The following is a 15,567-nucleotide window of genomic DNA, read 5'->3' on the forward strand; positions in this document are numbered from 1 at the left end:
GGATTGTCTCCTTACAATCTTGACACTGTATTTCCTCTCAGTGGGAGAAATGCAGTTTAGGAACAGAGAACACGGAAACAGGTTTCCTGATCAGAGACGCTAGTGTCACGGCAGGTGTGCATGTAATCCTGAGGCTACCTTGTGGGTGAGGCTACGAACCTGCTTTGCTCTGCCCCTGCCCAACCAGGTGGGCCCTCAGCGGGAATGTTGCAGGGCAAAGGCACACTTCTTGTAGGCGGCATAAAGCAAGAGAATGGCGCGCAGCATTTGCCGACACATGGCCATAGCCATGCGCACTTGTGGCTCCTGGAGCCCACGGGGCCAGCACTGGTGGGGGCTTATGACTTGACAGAAAGCTGAGCGTTCTGAGACTCTCAGTGAGCCAGTCCAGCGTGGGGGCTGTGCTGTCACAAGATGGCCAAAGACTGAGTCAAGCCCTGTGAGGCGCACGGCCTGCGGCTTGCGCACCATTCCAGTGCGTCCCCTTGTCTCTCCAGCAGCCCCAGGGGGCTGTGGCTGTCCTGCTCCCATCTTAGCACCAGGCTCCAACACCAGGCTGAGTCCCTGGAAACAAAGCTGAACTTCCAGGTCAGCAGCAGCCGGACTCTGCCCACCCCAGAAGGGGTGCTTGGCGCCACTGACCCTGGGTATGGTGCCCCGCAGCCACTGCAGGGATTCATCCAGTGGGGACCAGGGTGCCCACAGCTGGTACCCACCAGCCATGGTCAGTGCCGTGTGGACACCCCCACACTATGCTGCCCGCACCTCTGGTGCATCTTTCCTTTGCCTGGTGCCCTTGGCAACCCATTATGAGCATAGTCAACCTAGAACTCTCTGGCTGAGTCAACATTCCAGAAGCTCCTCCTCCCCAGGATGGCTCCTCCTCCAGCAAGAGCAGAGTGCCCACAGGACTCCCTCTCCTTCATGCAAGCCAAACCCCCCCACCACAAGGACACTCTAATTACAGCACTACAACAGCCTCTCCAGTGATGCGACTTAGTTTTCGCAACCATTAGCCATTAGATAGGAGACATTTTTGGTTTTGTGGGTTTGAATCAAGGGGGGGGGGAGTTTTGTCACTGTTGTTGCTATTTTCAAAGAATTGGAAGACAAAATCCCTTGCTGATCTACTGCAAATCACTATTTTCTGCTGGCTTCTCATAATAGGGTGACCCTATCGATAGTGGCAGCAGGTTCCACCTTGTCAGCTTCCAAAGATTGAGCCAATTTTCTACTTTCTCAGCAGTATGATGGATAGGTTGGATCTCTTATTGTTATTGTGAATATTTTTGTTGTAATTCTTTTATTTCTTTGAGACTATGTTATGGGACCAGCTACTTCCTGATCTGTGAGTAGAGTGGCCCACTCCTCTTTGCCCTTCCCTTTCTATGACCTTTTCTGCTGTCTCCAGATGGAAATCTTCGTTTTCCCTGGTTCCCTCTCTGAAACAGCCTCAAAAGGTCTGGGTCCCTTGTAACTACTTTTAGATAGATAGCGTGGGGGTTCGCTTGTAGGTGTGCGGTGGGCAACCTAACAGTAAAAGAGGCCACTTTAAAAGTATTATTATTAGGAAAAAGGTTTTAACATCTGAATGGTACGGTAACCCATCAGGAAGGTCCGCCTTTGCCCCACATTCCCTCCGCTGGGCTGTCTGCACCCATTCTTGCAAAACTGAGCCCGCCTGCAGCCCACAGATTTCCCGGCATCACGCACGGCAAACGAGCCCCTCCTGCCAGCCCCTTCTCCCGCCGGCCGCGTGCGGACCCTCCAGTCAGTCGGAAGCGGCTGGCCGAATAGGCGACGAAGCCCAGCGGCACGCAGGCTTCGTGACACATCAGCGGAACGTTCAGCCTCTGGGACCGCGCACCGACCAGCGCCCCGAGAAAGCCTGGCGCCCGCGACATCCGCACGGCCGAATCAGACACCGTGGGGCAATTCTGGCCCGCCCCAGGCCGGAAGAACAACGGCCGGCCGACGGCGGCGCATCACGGAGACCCGCCGCAGAGCGCCGGCGCCCTTCTGCCCGCCGCCGGCCTCGGGCGCCGCTTCCCGGGCCGTCGGTAGCGGGGCGCTGCGCGGCGGGCGAGGCGGCGGCCCGGACGGCCGGAGCGGCAAGCGCGGGCGCCGCGAAGGCCGGGCCGCCGAGGAGGGCCGCGCGACCGCTCCAAAGGCGCGGGCGGCGCCCCGGGGCTCGGGCCGGCCCCGGCGAGCTGGCGCCACGCGGCGCCGGGCCGGGCCGCTTCCGCACGCGGGAGGGCGCGGCCCGAGGCGGCGGCGCGCGGCCCGGCTCTCGCGGCGAGGCCCAGGCCTTTCCCCGCCCGCCCGCGCGCGCGCCGTCCCGCTCCCCTGCCGGCGGAGGGGCGCGCGTCCGCGCCGCCGCCCTGCCGGCACGCGCCCCCACCGCAGGGCGACGAAGCGCGCCGCCGCCGGGGCCCGCCCCCCGCCCGCCTCGGGGGCGCGCTCGCGCCGCCCTCCCGCCGCCCCGTGACGAAGGGCGCCCTCGGCTCCGCGCGCCATGAGGGTGTCGGCGGCGGCCTGGATCTCCCACGGGCGGGTGCAGCGGCGCCTCGGGCTCGGCCCCCGCTCGCGCCTCGACCTGCTGCGGAACCTCGTCACGGGCCTGGTGCGGCACGAGCGCATCGAGGCCCCCCGCGCGCGCGCGGACGAGATGCGCTTCTACGCCGAGCACGTGAGCGCCGCCGGGGCCTTCTGCGCGGGAGGGAGGCGCCCGAGGGGTCCCCGCCCCGAGGGGCCCGGGCGGGGGGGGGCGGGCGGCGCCGCCGCGGCCCCGCGGCGGGCCGAGGCGAGCGCGCCCGGAGGGGCCTCGGCAACCTCTCTCCCCCTTGTGTCTGCAGCTGATCGACTACGCCAAGCGCGGCGACCGCGACCCCAAAGCCATGCGCATGGCCGACTTCTGGCTGACGGTGAGGCGCGGCGCGGCGCGGCCCCCACGCCGCCTCGCTCCCGGCGGGCGGGCGGCTGGGGGGGCTGCCCGGGCGGGCCCTGCCGGCGCTGAGCCGCCGCCGCTCTGCTTTGCCCCCTCCTGCAGGAGAAGGACCTGATCCGCAAGCTCTTCGCGGTGCTGGCCCCACGCTTCCAGGCCCACGCGGGGCACTACACTCGCATGCAGCAGATTCCCAACCGGGAGAACCTGGACCGAGCCAAGATGGCTGTGATCGAATACAAGGGGAACCCGCTGCCCCCGCTGCCCCTTCCCCGCCGGGACAGCGAGAAGACCCTGGTGAACCAGCTGCTGAAGGGCTGCCGGGAGGACGCGCTCGGCCCCAGAGGAGCCTGGCAGGGCCCCCCGGGGGAGCGCCTCATCGGCACGGCGGTGTAGCACGCCACACGCCTTCCAGGCAGAGGGAAGCAGCCCCCCGTGGCGGAAGGTGTTGCTGCCGTTACGGCTGCGCTGGCTGGCCAGGTATGGCCTCTGGGGGCCCCCTCGGTGGTTGCCCCCCCTACCACCTCTGGACGATGCTGAGCGCGATTTCTCTTCGAGACCTCAGCCTGCTTGTATCAGCTGTGCTAGGCAGCACAGAAATTCTCTCATTCCATAGGAGTGTAAACCTAAGAGAAGAGAGGCTGTGTTGCCTTCGTTCACACGGGAATAAATGCAGCCGCTGGGCAAATGCATCCTCTCCATTTTCTGTGTCCTAGGGCAGAGTGGCACACTGCATCTGAGGGATGGTGCTGGGCTGCGTGTCTGCTGGGCAGTGATGCTGGGGAGTCGGACGGCAGTGTGCCCTACAAGGTCGTTAAATGGGCAGCGGGTGGGAACATCTCTATGTACTTGCCCAGTCAGTTGCACCAAGAAGGATTTGCCTGTGTGTGTGTTTTTTAACCCGGTGTCGCCAGCCACAGTACCACAGGCCCTAGCTGCATAGCAGTGAGCACATTTCCATAGACCAGCTGCTGGGGGACATGAGAAGGATGCTGTCATTGCACTCCTGTCCTGCTTGTAGGCTTCCCACTGGGGCCTCTGGTTGGCCGCAGTGGGAACAGGACCCTGGACTAGCTGGACCTCAGGTTGGATCCAGCAGGGTGGTTCTTATATTCTTCAACGGTAGCATAACCACACTTTTTACAGGACATGCCACAAAGGGCTCCACAGTATAAGAAACAGCTCCTGCTTTCCTCAAAAGGCTAGTCGCCCCAGTCATTAGAAGGAACTGTGTGGAAGGAGGAGTGACATGCAGGCCAGCTCCACTGTCTTCATAAGGCTAAAATTTGCCCTTTAAAGGCAGTCTTATACTCATTTATTTGGGAATAAGCTTCATTGAACTTCGTGGGATTGGCTGTTGAGCTGACATGTACAGGACAGCACTCAGTCATGAAGATCAGTGAGAACAGCATGTCGCAACATAACTCTAGGCAATTTGGGGTGCAGTCCTGTACCCACTTACCTGGGAGTAAACCCCATTTAATGCCATGGAAATTACTTCTGAGTAGACATGCCTAGGATTGTGCCATCTATGATGTCTCTGAATTTGATCTCTCGTTTTTTGCAGACATTGTATTTCTTGGGTCGTGGGGGTGGCAAGAGCATTAGCGCTAGCATACACACACACTATCGATCCATCTCAGAAAGGCTAGCAACAGAGTATTAAAAATAGATTTTAAGTTAAACATTTCGGCTTCCGCCCTTATCAGTAGCTGTGGTTAAATGGATGTTAGGAGTGGCAGTTTGGAATGCCTGGAGAAAAAACAGGTATGCTTGGTATAATGCTTATGAATTGTCCTCCAGATTAAGGCCATTTGTCTATCGATCCAGAAATTTTCCCTTTTGTCAAGCGTATCAGGGTCTTTTATTTGTTCTGTTGGAGCCAACTGTAAACCCAAGAGGCTATGTGCGGATCTGAAACACCTTGCAACAGGCTGCTCCAGTTTTTTCGTTTTTGGTAAGAATTTGTGGTTCTTTTTCATAGGTCCATTGTAGGTCCCTACATATTGCATATGACATCCATTTTTTTACATTCAGTTAAATAAACCACATTAGTAGAAGTACATGTTAACGATTGTCTAATGCAATAAGTCTTGTCTGTAAATGTGCTCTTGAAAGAAGTGGTTTCTTGGAGGTAATTGCAGGCAGTGCAGCGTGTTGATTTACAATGATCATAGAATCATAGAATAGTAGGGTTGGAAGGGGCCTACAAGGCCATCAAGTCCAACCCCCTGCTCAATGCAGGAATCCAAGTCAGAGCATCCCTGACAAATGGCTGTCCAGCCTCGTCTTGAAGGCCTCCAGTGTGGGAGAGCCCACCACCTCCCCAGGTAATTGGTTCCATTGTCGTATTGCTCTTACAGTCAGGACGTTTTTTCTGATGTTCAGCCGGAATCTGGCTTCCTGTCACTTGAGCCTATTATTCCGTGTCCTGCACTCTGGGATGATCAAGAAGAGATCCTGGCCTTCTTCTCTGTGACAACCTTTCAAGTACTTGAAGAGTGCTATCATATCTCCCCTCCTCAAGGCTAAACAGGCCCAGTTCTTTCAGTCTCTCTTCATAAGGCTTTGTTTCCAGTCCCCTGATCATCTTTGTTGTCCTCCTCTGAACCCTCTCCAGTTTGTCTGCATCCTTCTTCAAGTGTGGTGCCCAGAACTGGACACAGTACTCCAGATGAGGCCTAACCAGTGCTGAGTAGAGGGGAACTAGTACTTCCCGGGATTTGGAAGCTATGCTTCTATGAATGCAGCCCAAAAGAGCATTGGACTTTTTTGCAGCCACATCACACTGTTGGCTCATCTTCAGCTTGTGATTGACAACAATTCCAAGATCCTTCTCGCTAGTAGTGTGGTTGAGCCACGTATCCCCATCTTGTAACTGTGCATTTGGTTTCTTTTTCCTAGGTGCAGAACTTGGCAGTTATCCCTATTAAATGTCATTCTGTTGTTTTCTGCCCAGCACTCCAGTCTATCCAGATCACTTTGAATTTTGTTTCTGTCTTCCAAAGTATTAGCTATCCTGCCCAATTTGGTGTCATCTGCAAATCTGATCAGCATTCCCTGTACCACCTCCTCCTCCAAGTCATTCATAAAAATGTTGAAGAGCACTGGGCCCAGGACTGAGCCCTGCGCTACCCCACTTGTTACCTCTCCCCAGTTTGAGAAGGTCCCATTAATAAGCACTCTTTGAGTCCGATTCTGTAGCCAACTGTGGATCCACCGGATCGTTGTTTCATCTCGCCCACTTTGAGCTCATCAGGATATCATGGGGCACTTTGTCGAAAGCTTTGCTGAAGTCGAGGTATATGATGTCTACAGCATTCCCAAGGTCTACAAGGGAGGTGACTTGATCAAAAAATGAGATCAGATTTGTCTGGCAGGACTTGTTTTTGACAAATCCATGTTGGCTTTGAGTAATCACAGCATTGTTGTCAAGGTGCTTCCAGATGGATTGGTTTATCATCTGCTCCAGAATTTTCCCAGGGCTTGATGTCAGACTGACTGGTCTGTAGTTCCCAGGTTCCTCCTTTTTACCCTTTTTGAAGATAGGGACAACATTAGCCCTCCTCCAGTCATCTGGCACTTCCCCCGTCCTCCATGATTTCTCAAAGAGAATAAACAGCGGTACTGAGAGTTCTTCCACCAGTTCCTTTATTACTCTAGGATTCAGTTCATCTGGCCCTGGAGATTTGAACTCATTCAAAGGAATTAGGTGTTCCTTGACCATATGCCTATCCATCTCAAGCTGCAATCCTGCCCCTTCAGCCTGTACTTCACCTTTGCCAGGGGGGTCATAGACCCTGTTTTGGGAGAAGACTGAGCCAAAGTAGGAATTGAGCTCCTCTGCCTTTTCTTTGTCATCTGTTATCGTTTTGCCATCCTTATTTAATAGCTGAACCACCATTTCTTTCCTCTGCCTTTTACTATGCACGTAGCTGAAGAAAGGCTTTTTGTTGTTTTTAGCATCCCTTGCTAACCTCAGCTCATTCTCAGCTTTAGCCTTCCTGACGCCATCCCTGCAATTCTGTGCTACCTGCCTGTACTCTTCCTTTGTTACTTGGCCTTCTTTCCACTTCCTATATGTGTCCTTTTTTGTTTTCAGGTCATCCCTAAGCTTTTTGTGAAGCCACATTGGCTTCTTCTGTTGTCTTCCACCTTTTCTTCTTGTTGGAATGGTTTGTAATTGTGCCTTGAGAATTTCCTTTTTTAAAAGCTCCCACCCATCTTGGACTCCTTTTCTCGTTAGCATCGCTTGCCATGGGACCTCACTGATCATTGTTTTGATCCTCTAGTTCCTTCCCCTAGGAGGAAGTTATCCGGTACACAAGTCAGGAATTTCCTGGAGGGGCCATAGAATCGTAGAATAGTAGGGTTGGAAGGGGCCTACAAGGCCAGCGAGTCCAAACCGCAATGTTGGACTGTTGGCCATGTTTTGCAGAAGTTGTCTCCCAACAAATATCGGGGAAATTGAAGTCCCCCATTACCACTACATCATGCTTCCTTAAAACATTGGCTATTTGCTTTTCAAAAGTTTCATCCTCGTCTTCTCCAGGTTCCTTTTATTCTTTGCTCCATTTATTTTGATCCAGATGCTCTCGATGGGGCTACCGAGCTCCTCCTCCTGTATTTCTGTGCGGAGAGATGTATTTTTCACATACAGTGCAACCCCACCTCCCTTTCTGTTCCTCCTGTTCTTTTTGAACAAGTTATATTCTTTAAATGCTGTATTCCAGTCATGAGAGTCATCCCACCAAGTCTCAGTTATACCTATCAAGTCATAATGTCCCTCCTGCATTAAGAGTTCAAGTTTGTTTTTTTGTTTCCCATACTCTGGGCATTCGTATATAGACATCGAAGACCATGTGCTTCATGGTCTGGCTTTCTTCCTACATGTGTCTGAAGACTATTATTGGGCGTTATCAGAAATGTTCTCTCCGTTTCAGTGCATGCTGCTACGTCTATTGTTACCCCCAACATTACTTCTACCTTCCCCGTAGGATTCAGTTTAAAGCCCTCCTGATGAAGTTCTTCATGCTGTGGCCAAACACATCCTTCCCATCCTTTGTGAGGCGCAACCTGGGCACAATCCTCTTAGGGCACAATTCTATAGCCGCTAGACAGTGGCTAGATAGCCATAGGACTGGTTGATTCACACCAACTGTCCCACACTGGAGGCGTTCAAGACGAGGCTGGACAGCCACCTGTCAGGGATGCTCTGACTTGGATTCCTGCACTGAGCAGGGGGTTGGACTCGATGGCCTTGTAGGCCCCTTCCAACCCCACTATTCTATGATTCTGTGACAGCTAGAGGGGGTAATTTGGGGTTTTCATTTGTGGTGGTGTTAAATTTTACCATTGGGTGGATAGTGTTGATAAACTTAGTGGAAATCTCCAAGCTATCCCTTCCATTGTCCCAGATGTCATATTAGCTCCCATGGTGCTACCAGTGTTGCAGAACCCAGAGTCAGAGAGACCACGGAGTGAAGGAAAAAGAGATTCTTTATTTAACGCGCGGGCTTAAGGCTGGAATCGTTTCCAAAGAGCCAGAAGCCCCGATTTACATTAGCACATTGGTTTTATAGACATTGTGACACATATGAAACGGCTCCTCCTCCCCCTCCCGCATGGGGTTGCAATCCTCAACATTTTTCCTCCTAGCACCATTGTTTATAATACAAGAACTGGGTTATAGGGTAGCCATGATAAGGAGAGAACAGCAGAGAACAAGATATACAATTGTATGACCTTTGACAAGATAAGGAATTCCTGTGTCTCGTCAGCTTACAACAATATATTCAAGGGAGAAAGAGCTCAGCAAGAACATGAAGCATGAGACTGCATGAGGCTACTTAGTCTGACCCCCGATATGGCTGCTACATTCCCCTCTTAAATGCATAATTTCATTACAATTATAGCATTTCTGATAACTATACAAAGCTTTTTGTGACATACATATTACTTAGCCTCTTGTTGGGCTATTAGAGCATAGAGGGCAGCAGTTTTACTAGCTGAGACATAAAACAGATTGGTTAAAGCGCATAAGACAAGGAACGCAGAGACATAACAGAACTTTTATGAACAATACTGATAGAATTAGGATGAACAATGCTTTTAAGCTAGCTAAGATCTGGAAGCCAAGGGGTTAACTAATTGAGCTAATTGTTTTGTCTTATTGTTTTGTTAGCTACTATATTGTGCAGCTTGTTGATCTGTTCATCTACAGCATTGCCATTATCAGTTAAGTTAAAACAACAGAGCTTTTGGTGTGTCTCACAACTTAAATGATGAAGAAGGAAGAGGTAATCTATACCAGCTCTATTTTCTAGAACTGCACCTCTTAGATCACGCAACTCTTTATTTAACAATGACAATGCTCGTGAGGTGGCATTTATGCTTTTGGCTAAGCTGCAAGCTAACCGGTTGATTTCCAGACCATCAGCCACGGCTAAACCTGGAACCTCAAATAGTGACATTGCTAAGGCCAATTTTTCTGAGTCAGAATATAACTGCACATGACTATTACAATTTTTAGTTAGTTGGAGTGCTCGAGGCTGCCGTTGACGGATTTTCTCGGGCTACAGGGGAAGAATTGGCACCAGTTCAATTGGCGGCTGAGGCAACATGGGTGGTTATCAGACAAGTTGGCAGGAATGAATGACCAAGTGCGGGAATTACATGTCTAAAACCATCCATGAGGCAAAAGTATGTGGGCATCATTAAAAGATATGTTTTGAATTTTATTACAGTGGAAGGGGGCCAGGGATAGCTTTGTATTTTCTGGAAAAAATTTTGACAATTAAGCATTTGTGCACACGTAGCATTTGTTTCAGCAACGATGGGGGTGCGTAGAGTGAACTCTGTAGGGGGTAGGATCTTTGCAACCACGCCCCAATTAGCATTTTGGGAATAAGTTAAACTTACACCATAAACTTTTAACATGGTATCTTTTTGAATGTTCCCAGGATGTTTACAGACAGGTATTAGGCAAGAGCTAATAAGCCTGTTTGCAGGTATACCTCTTGGCAAACAAAAATGTTTTACTCTGGTGATGTTAGCCAGGTGAAGCCAGTAATTATCAGCAAATCCCTGGGACAAACTTTCTCTTTCAGGGGCTGGCCCCCCTTTTTGCACCTTATTAAGGAGACACAATGCAACACTACTAACACTACAACACACGTTTGATCTTCTTTGGGATCTGACCGTACGCTGGGCAGCTATTCACCTGGCAAGCTGCAGTAGGGTCTAGTCCCCTTCTTCAATTCTCCAGTTGCAGGTCTGACCGTACGCTGGGGGACAGTCTCCTGGGGTGTCCACAGTAAGGTCTAGCCTGAGTCTTCTTACTGCTTTTTCAGAATGATTTTTAAAGGATTTTCAGGATTTCTGTTTATAGTCTACTCTCCCCCTCTCGCTCTCTTGACTCGTGTCCAATGTATCTAGGGTTTAACTCTAGCTGCTTTCATAGCTGCGGGGGTGGAAAGTATGACAGTTTTCAGTCTTCTCTATCTGGGAGTCAAAGGGTTATTTTTCCCTCTTTAACTCATACTTTAACTCTTGGTTGGAAAGGATGAACTTCTGTGATGGGAATTGGGGGCTTATTTTTTTAAGACAAAGCGACGCTGGGCTTGAAGACCTTTGCTCAGTGTTTGGACTTCTTGTTTAAGGCTAACGTTTGCTTGCTCTTGATGCTGCTCCAGTGTCAATTATGAAGTCAATGTCACGGCCCCTCACAGTCAATATCACGGCCCCTCTCAAGCTGTCTCCCTCTTCGCCCATTCTGGCCTCTTTGGTTTTTTCCTTTGTGTATTTGATTTATTTTATTTGGGCATTCATGCCACTAATGTCCATCTTGTCCACACTGGGCACACTGGTTCTTTTTTTAAGAATCTTCTGCCTCTGCCGGGTCTTCTTCTTTTCTTTTTTCGTTTACGTCTTCTTGGGCCTCTGGGTCGAGGGGGGTGTACTGGCGATAGGCATTTGAAAGATGCTCCAAGTACGCTCTGGGGCCTCGGTGGCACCTTGCAGCACTTTAGACACTTTGGTCATATTAACTGACTTCTTTATACCTGCTTTCATGGCTTTTAACAGCAGGGTTTGATACTGGGTGAGGCGCTCTAGCCCAACTTGTGTTTTGGGATTCCAGCAGGGGGGGGTTACTTACAAGGAGACTTTATTGGGTAACTTACAGCACACAGGCGTACTTAATTTTTGGATCAGACAGCTTCTCTGAACCATGAGCTATTGCGCTAAATGGGTTTTTATACTATACATGTTACCCATAACACTAGCAAACATTTTCAGCATAGGCTAGAAGTGTTTGGTTCTCAGGCACAGCTTCCTGTAAACAACTTCGCTTCCCAAAGTGCTTGATAACACTTTTTATTTATTAGTATGGGAAGACAAATTTTTTCTTTCTTTTGCTTTCTTTTTCTTTGCTGATCTGCCTGTATTGCAGATCATGTTTCAAACTTTTTATATAAAACTTTCTGCTCCATGCACCAGCCTTGTCTCTTTATTTGTCTTTTTCAAGTTAAACTTACTTAAACTTTTCTGCCTTACACTAGTCCCACTGACACACATTTGGGATAGGCTCTTCTTCTCCTTCTAGTTACATTTTCTTCATTTTAAAGAACTATTACATTATTGTGGCTACTTTACCCCAGGTAATAAGCTCCAGGCACAATCAGCTGCTTTTAATTTACCCTGGGGGCAACTATGGCCACGCTTCTTTTTTTACAATTTTTTTTTTCTTTGCCTCTTGCCTTTTCTTTCTTCTTTTTTCTATCTGTCTTCTCTATCTGTCTGCTACTTTCTCTATTCTTTCCTTTCTACTTGCTTTTGTCTTTCTTTCCTTGTCATCCATTGGGAACCACACTTAGTATTATTTGGAGTTGCAACTAACACTAATCTGCAAATATCACATATATTTTATGATATTTAAGAAATCATAAAATATATACAACAAACTTTTTCTGCAATTTAACACAATGAATGGAAAACACTTCTTGCATGGTAAGGCATGATGGAGCAGATCCAGCAATTATACTGGTCTTCTGGCTGAAAGCTCAGGGCTCATTAAAATCAAGGGACGGGCATACCCACACACGCAGAGTTCTAGGTCACCATTTTTGCATCGGCAACTCTATGCTGCATGAATTCTGGCAAAAGGAAATCTAAAAGTCACAGATCAAACTTAGCCTGCTGTACACTGAGCTGACTACAAACACAGACACATGGTCCACAGCGATGAGAGTTCAAGTTTATCAAAAGCTTCACAGCACTGTCCATGGCAAGTCTTTGACAATTTAAAATTTTAGTTCATGTGCAGAGTGTCTCTAAAAAGCCCAGATGATGATGGAGGCAAACAGAGAAGGCCCTGGGCAATGAAGATGCGATGTTTCCAGCAAAGGCTCTCCACTTTTGCATCAGTTTAAAAAGGGAAAGTGTGGCCCTACACCCCTTCTGACAGACAAGGGCCTTTAACTTTTTAGCAAGGCCTCTGTCTAAACAGAGCGGCACAGCTCAGCTCTCTAGCCATGATGCTTTAACTTGGGCAACTCCTCTGTAAATTTTATTTTACTTCTGTCAGGTTCTCTCACAGACATTTTAAAAACTTACTCTTTTTTTTTCTTTTCTAACCTGGTACACAAAAGCACTGAAACACTGAGTGCCGAAACTCAGGACGCTGGGGGTGATGGGCATCGCCTTATACTTGCATTTTTCAGGCAGCCATTAATCTTCGGGGAGGCGGTGGGGTGATTTGCAGGACTTCAAAGGCAAGCTTCTCAGTTTGTTTGTATTTGTAAATCCCAAGCTCAAAACAGGACATGATGAGGTACAGGGCCACCAAATTCTTGCTTTGGCACGGGCAACAAATAACTCGGGTTAGCTTTCTTCGCTGGGGTCTCAAACAGGAAAACAGTCTTAATTTAAAGTTGTAACATCACTGACAGCGTCAGCCAGCCAGCTACACAGATCTCATTGTTTTTCAAGACAGTTGCTCCAATATCTTCTTTTCTTCTCAATCAGGTTGGGTCTCCCAGCTTACACAGTTTATTGCAGCTTTCAGGAGCATGGCAGTAGCGTGATTTTGGCTTGGCCAGGAACATGCTGTCTGGTTTCTTGGTCTCTTTAGCACACACACTTAGGCAGTGTAACACTGGATACTCAAATCAGTGAGATTTCTTCATTGCAGGGAATCCCACGGCAAAAGCTTAATGGTTACGCTCTTCAGAAATCATATAGCTGATGGTCAGTAGCTACAGGCTCTATGCAATTTTAACACAGTTCAAAGCTAAACACGGTTACCTTGACAGAGATCTTCAACGTGGTCTTTCCGCTTCATTCTGCTTTGGGACAGTCTTATGGCACACTTTTCACTCGAAGAGGGGTCTAGCCTGTGCTCTGGGGGCTGATTCTTCACCTTTATTTTCTATTTTGCCTTCATCTTCTGGGTCTTCATTTTCAGTTTCCATTTCTTAGGGATTTCATCTCAATTAGGCGAGGTGATGATGTTGCACAACTCAGAACGTTGTGGGCAATTTTCCTGCCCCCCCTCTCTCGGCGCGCTAGGCTAACAGCTACTTCTTTGGCCTTACACTCTCACGCTCCCACGCTTTGTTAAAAGCCAGACTGTCCTGCAACATTTTTCTAATTAACAGCCTCAGATCTTGTTTTTTTTCCTCTCAGCTCGACCTTGAGCTTTTTGCTGTTTTCTCTTTCTATTCTGAATCTTTAAAAAAACACCTTTTTCTTTCTTTGTTTGACATACATCTCAAGGGGGTGCAAGGTTTGCTTCCCCCACCACCCATAGCCTCCCTCCTAAATTGAAGACAGACACAATTAGGGAATGGGAATTGGTCAGTGAGTAAGGGGTCTCACTGGCCGACACAAGAGGATTTTTCACACCACGCACTTTGCTACTGGCCTGGGCACCCGGACGGTCAACGGTATGCGTCAGAAACCGCAGTAGCCACTCACACAATCATCAATCTCTCCACTACATCCATATGTCCCTGCCACCCACTTTTCCCACTTTTTACCAGAGCGGAAAACGGCTTCCCCAGCTTCCTCAGCTTCCTACTGAGTACTGGCGTGCTAGGTACTGGCGCCCACTCGGGGGTGTGATCAGGCCCCCCTTCTACCCGCAAGGAGTAGGTTCTTTTGTATACGTATACCACCAACACTGACCTTCTTCATAAGGCGGGGCCCTCTTTTTTTCTGCCCAGTGGCCTTTCTCCCTAAAGGCGGGGCCCTCTTTTTCCCATATACTTGCCTTTCTCCTGAAGGCTTCCAATGTGGGTTTCAACTCAATTGCAGCTGCGATACAGGCAGGGCTCAAGTTCCTTCCTCCGCTTCCCAGGGTTCTCTTGCTGCTCACTACCGTTTGGGCGATCCCGGTGCAGGCTTTCTCCCATTCACTCGACAAAAAGGTCGGTGGCGCCAAGAAAGGGAGGCATGCGCCGAGCTCGTCCTCCTGGTGCGGCGATCAAGAGCAGGCAAATGCCACCTGTCTGGCTCAGAGCCTGCCACATCCGAGTCACGGCACCATTTATGTTGCAGAACCCAGAGTCAGAGAGACCACGGAGTGAAGGAAAAAGAGATTCTTTATTTAACGCGCGGGCTTAAGGCTGGAATCGTTTCCAAAGAGCCAGAAGCCCCGATTTACATTAGCACATTGGTTTTATAGACATTGTGACACATATGAAACGGCTCCTCCTCCCCCTCCCGCATGGGGTTGCAATCCTCAACATTTTTCCTCCTAGCACCATTGTTTATAATACAAGAACTGGGTTATAGGGTAGCCATGATAAGGAGAGAACAGCAGAGAACAAGATATACAATTGTATGACCTTTGACAAGATAAGGAATTCCTGTGTCTCGTCAGCTTACAACAATATATTCAAGGGAGAAAGAGCTCAGCAAGAACATGAAGCATGAGACTGCATGAGGCTACTTAGTCTGACCCCCGATATGGCTGCTACACCAGCACAAAACAAAGGCAGAGTCATGTCCATCCTTTATGCCTTGCTCTGGACAAATTAGAGAAAGAAGAGGAATACAAGTTTTGTGACTGGGATAACCTTTGAGCAGGCCAACTGTTCTACAATGAGAATGCCCTTTGCAGGCAGTAGCAGCAGATCTTTTAAATTGCATCAGGAGACCTTGTGATAGCCAAGGCCGGTGTGGGGGCTCCTTGCTCCCTGGCCGAATCTAAGTGCAGAGACTTCATTTGGAAGAGAGTTCTTGCCCTGCCGTACAGCTTTAGCCATCTTAAAAATGGTGTTTAGGCACCCCCTGCTGCTCTCTTAAGTATCATTTAAAGCCGTTTGTATTGGTATAACATTTTAGAATGTAGATTCCTAATAGTGGCTAGGGTTTTGATAACTAGCATAAGGCTGTAATCCTATGCCTGCTTAAATGAACTCAGTGAGCTTAGTAGGGCTTACTTCTGAGTAAACCTGAATGGTCTTAATGGATGCCCTTAATTTTTAGGTCGAACTTCTGACAAGGACCCACAGCATGACGGGGGGTGGGGGAGGATGCCAAGAGGCCAGCCAAGGGCTTTGCTTCCTCCCACAAGGGAGGCTCCCGCATCAGGCAGCACCCCCTGCAAGGAGCAGCAG

At 49.5% G+C, this 15,567-nt stretch overlaps 2 protein-coding genes across 2 annotated transcripts; one reads left to right on the forward strand and one right to left on the reverse strand.

The window, feature by feature from the left end:
• Positions 1-126: 126 nt before the first annotated feature.
• On the reverse strand, positions 127-796 carry LOC146351829 (FANCD2 opposite strand protein-like). Its single transcript, XM_084832707.1, has one exon. The coding sequence runs from the start codon at positions 721-723 to the stop codon at positions 196-198; it is 528 nt and encodes a 175-aa protein (XP_084688833.1). The 5' UTR covers positions 724-796; the 3' UTR covers positions 127-195.
• A 1,685-nt stretch (positions 797-2,481) lies between these two features.
• Positions 2,482-3,634, forward strand: MRPL17 (mitochondrial ribosomal protein L17). The gene is made up of 3 exons (XM_084832706.1): positions 2,482-2,689; positions 2,856-2,924; positions 3,050-3,634. The coding sequence occupies exons 1-3, from the start codon at positions 2,516-2,518 to the stop codon at positions 3,338-3,340; spliced, it is 534 nt and encodes a 177-aa protein (XP_084688832.1). The 5' UTR covers positions 2,482-2,515; the 3' UTR covers positions 3,341-3,634.
• The last annotated feature ends 11,933 nt before the right edge of the window (positions 3,635-15,567 follow it).

The sequence above is a fragment of the Heloderma suspectum genome, chromosome 2, assembly GCF_057233095.1.
Source record: "Heloderma suspectum isolate Gila_16-S chromosome 2, 16-S_ref, whole genome shotgun sequence".
Classification (NCBI taxonomy): domain Eukaryota; kingdom Metazoa; phylum Chordata; class Lepidosauria; order Squamata; family Helodermatidae; genus Heloderma; species Heloderma suspectum.